At 39.9% G+C, this 8,334-nt stretch overlaps 1 protein-coding gene across 1 annotated transcript; it reads right to left on the bottom strand.

The window, feature by feature from the left end:
• Positions 1–1,491: 1,491 nt before the first annotated feature.
• LOC145813153 (uncharacterized) lies at positions 1,492–1,923 on the bottom strand. Its single transcript, XM_082908426.1, has one exon. It carries the CDS (start codon positions 1,921–1,923, stop codon positions 1,492–1,494), a length of 432 nt encoding a protein of 143 aa, XP_082764552.1.
• Positions 1,924–8,334: the final 6,411 nt, after the last annotated feature.

Raw genomic sequence — 8,334 nt, 5'->3', positions numbered from 1 at the left:
GATGGCCGAGATCTGAATATTTGGTCGATGACCCTTCTACCATGGTCGGTGATGTTTTCCCTTGGTCGGTGATGCTCCACAGTGTTCAAAGAGTGTTCCTTGGGACTTGTGCAATTTTCAGAAGAGCAGAGTAGGGTAAACAGAGGCAGCTTGTGCACGGTGACGGATTTCCGAGCAAACCCGAGCACGCATGCATTGGACCCTCTTTCCGATGTTGTTTTATTGCTTTGTTAGCTTAGTTAATTTGCTTAACTAGTTAAGTGGTCTGTAATAATTAATTAGCTTGTAGGTTAATTAATTTGTATTATTCTTTTGGTCCCTCCGAGCGAGGGCGAATGTATAATAAGTGAGGGTGTGTGTGTGCATGTCTTCCAACCCCCATTTCTTTCTCCCTTTTACTTACCTGCTTTTGATGGTTAGTACTAGGGCATATTTAATTTAACATACCTTATGCTATGCATGCGTGCATTCATTCATCAGTATTGCATGCACCGGGCTCGGCGCATCATGCTAACTGCATAGTATTTCAAATCTAACTTGAATACATGTTACTTGTTGCATTTCACATGCCATCCTAGGATTAGCCGAGCCTATTCTAGATTGCATTTTACCTGTGATGCATTAGCCATTTAACATGGACTTGGATCATACGTTTGATTGCTAACACGTTCTTTGTTTTGGCGCGGAGTACGCTGTAAGTATTTATGCTTTAGCATCTCGCATGAGTGTGAATGTTAACATGACAGCATGCTTACCATGTGGCTATGTGCTTATGTGATATTACTGCTTGAATGCCTGTGGGTGAAGGTTGGATTGCTTGAGTTGGAATAACTCATTGAAATCCGTATTTTAGCCTACTTGCGAGTAGCAAATTTCTAACCATTTTCCGAACAAACGGATATGCAATACTTTGTTCCAAATTAGGCGATCTAGTCTATACTTTTGTGTTGTGCGCATCACATAGTAAGATTAGCTAATTAATCGGAATAAGAACACATAACGTTTTCAAAACTAGATATCATGGTTAGTAGAGGCCGATCTTCGGATCAGGCGAGCGGGGGTGCTCATAGCTGACCTTCCCCAATCGTACCCAAGTTCTCGAGCCGAGGAAACTTTGGTGATGATGGACACGTGGCCTTAGGCAAACGAGTCAGGGTTTCCTAAATCCCCCATAAAAAATATTTAGGTGGCAACTCTGTATCTGGCAAAGCAGTCCATGTTTGGCATTTCTTTCTAAAAACCTATTTTCTCAAAATGATTTGCCGGATTTGGACTCTTTGGTGATTTATCAATCTCACATTGCACATTGTGAAATCAGATTAAGAACCGTGACAATTTGAGTCCAAACTGTAGTAAACCCACAAACGAACAGAACGGCAGGGATTTATTCCTCCCGGGACGTTCGGGGACGTCTACAGCACCCTTATTGCCATGATTTTTAAACGGCACTTTACCAAGCTTCTTCCATTTCTTATCACCCTTGCCCTTTTTCTATTGCCCTCCTTTATGTGTTGCTAAATGAGCACTTCCAACTTTTCCATGCTTCAATCTCTCCTCCTCTTGAACACACGTGGTCAAAAGTTCATTGATAGACCATTTTTCCTTCTGTGTGTTGTAAGAAATTTGGAATGCTCCATATTCCACAGGAAGAGAACTGAGTATGAAATTGACAAGGAATGACTCAGAAATCTCAATCTCTAAGGACTTAAGACAAGCTACAATGTCCCTCATTTCCATAATTTGCTCACGTACACTCCTAGAATTATTATGCTTCATTCCTGATAGTTTGTTCATTAGGGTACTTGCTAATGCTTTGTCAGAACTAACAAATTGCTCTTCAATAGCCCTCATGTAGTTCTTGATCTTATCAGATGGTGGGATTGAGCCCCTAATGCTCTGGCTAATATGTGACTTTATGAGCATTAGGCTTAAGCGATTGGATCACTCCCACTTATCATAAACACTCTTGTCTATAGCGGAACTCTCGTCTGTGGGTTCAGGAGGTTCATCCACACGGAGTGCCAGATCGAGGTCCATGCATCCTAATGTTAGAAGGATTTTGTCCTTCCAGTCTGAAAAATTATCACCGTTCAAGAATGGAATACGAGAAGACTCATTAGATAGTATAGAGGTAGAAATCGCTGCAATTACCAAGAACATTATTCATGCTTTGAAACAATAGCTATAGTCTGAATCAACCAATGTCAAATTCAGTAACAAATCTAAACCTTCCTATGGGTAGAGGTCACTAAACTGTATTAGATTTGCTATTACTTTATAATAAGACTAATGGGTTCCGAAATATGTAAGGAAAAGAAAACTCATACCTGTGGGTTTAGAGTGTTCAATCCCTTTAATACCCAATCCATTATCTTATTCCAATTAAATTTCATAAATAATTACTTTCCTGTGGGACCAAGAAATTATTTATAAAACATAATTGCAATGTAAAAATGCCAAATTAACTTGTAACTTTATGTGATCAAAATACTAAGGATCACATCTTTATGTCTTAAGATGTTGTGGCTACTCTTAAAATAGAATAAAATTTTTAAATATGGCATAATTTATTAATGTGAGCAAATCCTTATAGTCACAACAAATACATAATCTTTCAATGCACATAATATATAATACATACAATCAGAGTAATATCACATGAAAAATCCCAAGACCAAACACATGTAGTTCAACCTTATACTAGAATTTGCTTAAAAATTGGACCAAAATAAATTCCATAATGAATTTTCAATGCATAAATAATTACCTTAATGCATGTAATATAATATTACATTATTTTAGATAACATGCCAACGAATCTCAAAAATTATAAAAACTAAAAGAACATGTTATAATTCACTGTATGAGATTCAATTGAATTTGCTTACTATTTAAACATGCAACGATAACAAACAAAACATCCTTAATAGCATGTTAAAATTTCTTTATGAAAATTCCACAAATAAACTCAAGTCTTTCATGCATTTTTAAAATAAACCAAATAAATCCAAATAAAAGTATGAAAATTTCTAGATTTGATATAGAATCAGATTAAATATTTTGCTCTTTAATGTGTGTGTCAAAAATAATAGTTAATGACACACAACAAGTCTCCTAAATAAAATAGATTCAGAGTAGGAGAAAATTCTAAATAAATGTAAATACCACTAGCACAAATCACGATGGACTTTACTATTGCAACAGTGCTTCATTTCTCTTTAGTAGTGATATTCAAAAGTTATGCAATATAAATTACTCATTATGATTCTACAATGATTCTGAATTGTGAAATTTTATGGTGTGAATTAGATTCAGTATACGACTGTACGCATCAAAACATCCAGTAAATTGTTGAATAAAACATTCCACACTGTAAGATGCGGAAGTTTGATTTTATGTAGATGAAACAAATACTAAACAACATAACAGAAGGTTGGCTCTGATACCAATTGTGAGAATTAAATTAATTTTAATTCAAAAAGAAGAATACCTCCTGTCATGATGTTCAAGCCTTTGAATCTTTATCCTTGAATGATCAAACCTTGATGTGTAAAAAACCCACTCACAGAATACTTTTACAGAACCATATGGGAAAAGTGAAAGGGACAGAGTTTTAAGCCTACTCTATTCACAAAAAAATGTCTGTGTTTGATGGCTATCACAGGCATATATATAGATAGACTTGGACCCATATCCAAGTGTAACTCCTTATACCTTCTCACCATCAGGGAAGTTGTAAAATCTCATGAAACCACCATATGGGATATTAAACAGACATCAGTTACCCATTAAGCTAGTCAACTAACCACTTCTAGTTAGCTTACAACTGGTTTATAATATGAAATCAACGCAAGAAACGTAATATAATAAAGAAAATGAAAAATGTGCGAAATTTACCTTCCAATGGAGGATTTGATTTCTAAACTTCCTTTTGATTACCCTCAAGCTTATGGAAGTGTGTTCTCAATTCTCAAATTGAAAGTTTGAAATTTGAGTTGGAATGGTGTTTTTGGGCTATTTAACAGTGTTTGTGGGGAAGAGTAAGAACTCTCTGTTTTTCACTTAATTTGAAGAAGACTCACTCTCTTTTGATCAAAGCTTAAGAATATGGCTATCTCAGAATTTTTGGGATGATTTTTGATGTATGGAATATGGAATTTCAATGTATGTTTTGAAGAAATGGAAGTTTTGGTTCAAAGCTTTCTTTCTCTCTCTCTCTATCTATATATGTCTCTCAATTCAATTCTCTTCTTTTTTCATTCGTCTTGATACAATCTGAACCTCTCTCTCTCTATAAGTAATCAGAGAGGATTGCTAAGTCAAGAAGGTGGGAGACAAGGTGGGGGAACAAGGTTGATGGGTGGTTAAAAGGAATGCAACCTTATGGAAGGGGACAAACCTCTTTTTGACAATGGAGGCCAAAGGGAGATAATGGAGGGTGAGGGAGGGTGTATCTCGTGCATGTATGTTCCAAGAAATATCTGGAATAGCAAGTTCCGCACTCTTCTAGCAAGAATTCTGTTGAAACTACCTTGCTTCTGGAAAAATTAGCTGGTGGACCAATTTCTTGGCTAGCCAACCAAAATTATAGCTTGCTCAGCCAAAAGATGATCCACCCAGCCAAAAAAGTAGCCGGCCAGGCAATTATTTGGATGGACGGTCAAAAAGTTGGTCGATCAGCCAATAAATTGGCCGACCAGCCAAAATAATGGTCAGGGCTGACTGCATTGTATGATATAGGATTTTTCGACATAATTCTTGTCCTTTCCTCCTATTTCCATGCTATTCTTTACTCAATTTTCTCAGAAAAAGTTTCATTTTGAAGTTTAAAATCGAGCCTTGGAACATTACAAAAATATTCGGAATAAAGCCCGAAAAGAAATGTTCGAAAGAGAGTTTCGAACGGGATTTATACACTTGGCCAAAACACAAATTCCATCTTTCTCACTGAGAATTATGTGAGAAACACAATCTTATTTTCCTCATCGGGCAATCAAAAGGAAGCGCCCAAGTCATAAGGCCGGTCAAAATGGGGTGCCTACAATTGTTTTGACTTGATATATTTGGATTTCATTGAATTATGTAAAGTTTCAATGATATTAGGAGACAAGACTTCTGTTAAGTTTCTAATCTCTCTCACAAGTCTCTGATTTCATTCATTAGAGTACTGTCCTTCTAAAACCTTTTTAATGTATGTTTTTTTTTTAATAATATTCTCCAAGCACATTTTATACTAGTGCTTTATTTTTTTAGGTCGAACTTGGAAGGCTTCCGGGCCCCGTTTTAAATCTTGGGATGATTTTCACAAACTGTGGTTTGTTTTGTTGAAGGAAAAAAAAAATGCTGATGACTCAACGCCAGATGCTTCATGCACAAAACCTACAGTTTCTTAATCCAGAGCGTATACTAAAGGTATAATTCTGCTTTATTAGTTATCTTTTGGTTTAAGCATTATATTTTTTCAATCCCCCCTAACACCTTAAATATTATTTACCATTCGTTGATAATTATAAGATAATGAGCATATGGTTTTCCTTCCAACCCCGCGCTGCTGTGTGCTAGGAGTGTTGTGTGAACGTAGGATTCTTATTAATTTGAAAGAAAAGTTCTTGTGGCGACACAATTCTTGAATGACAACACGTGGCTGAGATGGTACCGAAGTGCCAGCCGAGGTGCCACGTGTTCTGGACATGACGTTGAGATAATCTCGGCTTGGCCGAGGTTATCTGTGAAGATATCAAAATCCGGGATAAGCGGATAAAGGACAAGAGTCCTAGAATGAGAAAGGACTTCAGTTTGAATAAAGATAAGACTCTTAGGGAGCTTATCCCAATCTAACTGGGAGTCCAGGATTAGCATTGAGCTAGAGTCCATTGAAGCTAGGCTTCTATTAGGATCAGGTCAGTGTTAGCTATAAAAGATAGGTACCCTCGTGGGTCTAAGGTACGCTTTTTGTATTCTGAATAGTGATTTAAGCACTTTTGCTATCTTTAAGAGATAACTGACTTGATCGTCGGAGTGCCCCCGGGTGGACGAACCACCGCCGGAGTTTTTTCTTTCTGTGACAGGTCGTTCAGGCGTGATCTATTCTGCCGGTGCTCTTTAGCTGAGTGCCTGTTTGGCAGTGTGGTCAGAAAATAGCACACACAATTTGGCACCGTCTGTGGGAAAGAAAGGAGAATAAATGGCCAATGGCGGACAGAAAGAGAAGGTCGGGGACGACTTCCCTACTAGGAGTAGGAAACATATTGACCCTAACGCAGAGGAGGATAATTGCAACGAGGAGACTCGAGATCAAAATCCTGGGGATAAAGACGTCGGCCAGGAGGGCGACCTACCAAAGAAATCAGACCGAAGCGGGTATTATAACGAGGACGACCTCCAAGTATGGAAAGATAGATGCCAGTGGAGAGACAACGAGGTGAAGGGAATGGCGAACAAATTGGCAGACCTGCAAATGGTCATCAATTTCATGATGCAAAACAACATCATGCAGCCACCGTTTCTGTTACAAGACACACCGATTCCAACGGCCAAGAACAATGCCCAGAAGGGAGGGCAGAAAACGGTTCCTGTAGCCCCCTAACACACCAGGACCAAGGAATACTCTCACCGCCCTTCAAGGGAGGTCGGGCGAGGAGACTCAATGAAGGGAGATTCACGGAGGATGCATCATACCAAAGAAGCAGACCCCAAAGAACATCAGCATGTTCAAGGGAAGGAACTCTGTTTCAACATAACTAACAGAGAGAGATCCAAGAGGACTCACAATGACACCGGAAGTAGCATGTCGAAAAGGCTGAAATCCAGAGATAGTCGAGCTTCTGGACGGACCAAGGAGGATCTGAGGGATTACCTCCAGAGGAAGCGACAAGATGCCGAGGTAACCTCTCCGGTCAAGCCGAAAACGCCGTTTTCAGTAGAACTGGATAAATTCGAAGCCCCAAAAAGGTTCCATATGCCGAGGTTTTAGATATACGATGGTAAGTCGGACCCTAACTTTCACGTCAGCTTATACCTAAACTCAATGGCACTGTACACCGGGAACGAGCCGTTGCTCTGTAAAGTGTTCCCCTTATCCTTTGGAGAGATTACATCAGACTGGTTTCACAAGTTGCCGAAAGGAACTATGAAAAGCTGGGAAGGCCTAGCCGAGATTTTCGTGGCTAGGTTTGTGACAAACAAACTACAGCCGTTGAGGGTGGACTCCCTAATGGCTTTAAGGATAGGCGAGGATGAAAGCCTCAAGGCTTATGCCAAGAGGTATTATGAGGTATTCAACCGGATACCAGGATACAATCAAGAGGTGGTGGTCGTGTCTTTTAAGAACGGCCTGAAAGATGATTATTTGCTTCGAAAATCATTGGCAAAAACACTGCCAAAAAGTATGGAGGAATTAATGGCCAGAATAGAAAAGTATGCTAGAGCCGAGGAGGACACGCCGGGGACAAAGGCGTCAAAACAAGAGAAGAGAAACAGCTCGCCAAAGCGAGGCCGAGGTAATGGTGGATACAATAAGCCAGAGATAGGACTAAGGGCTACCTAGGCAGTCACAACCGTATTCTGAATTCCGGTTTACAAAGTATTAGAAAAAATTCAAAATCAGCCCAATTATAGAGCACCAGAGAAGCTTCCTGGTGAATTTATGAGAAAAAGTCTGGGGAAACATTGTGCCTACCACAACGAGGATGGGCATCTGACTCAGGGGTATAGAGCCCTGAAGGCACATCTGGAAGACTTGGTAAGACAAGGTCATTTAAGGGACCTTATAGACGAGGCCAGGACAAGGGAAGAACAAGCAAGACTGCCTCAGGCACCGGCAACACCGCCTTCTCCAGCACCACAACCGCAGGCAGGCGGACCTCGAGTGATCAATGTGATTCACTCGAAGGTCAATGAGAACGAAATACGTGGGGAGACTCAAAAGGTAAAGCACTTGCAGCATGTGTACCAGGTCCGGTAGAAAAGACCTAGGGTAGACGAGTGCCAGGGACCAGTGGTGTCCTTTACTAAAGACGACCTAGAGATGGTGCAGTATGCACAGAACGATGCCTTGGTAATATCCCTCCAGATTGGAGAGTGCCAAGTGAAGCGCATCTTAGTTGACCAGGGCAGCTCTTGTGACATCATGTATGTCAAGTGTTACAAGGAGCTTGGCCTTCACTAAGATGATTTGGAGCAATCCAATGGTCCAATAGTCGGGTTCAATAGAACGCCGACATGGCCCCTGGGGGCGGTAAGTCTGGAGGTGCAGGCTGGCACCAAGAAGGTAAAAACTGAGTTCACAATAATTGACACTCCTTCCCCTTACAATGTTATCGTGGAAAGGCCATG

The sequence above is a fragment of the Camellia sinensis genome, chromosome 15, assembly GCF_055761805.1.
Source record: "Camellia sinensis isolate YWXY chromosome 15, ASM5576180v1, whole genome shotgun sequence".
NCBI lineage: Eukaryota > Viridiplantae > Streptophyta > Magnoliopsida > Ericales > Theaceae > Camellia > Camellia sinensis.
The sequence above is the reverse complement of the archived record's forward strand: the minus strand, read 5'-3'. Positions and strand labels throughout refer to the sequence as shown.

Bases quoted from the DNA above. Each gene is read 5' to 3' on its own strand.
- LOC145813153 (XM_082908426.1), bottom strand. From the start codon at position 1,923: ATGCTCATAAAGTCACATATTAGCCAGAGCATTAGGGGCTCAATCCCA.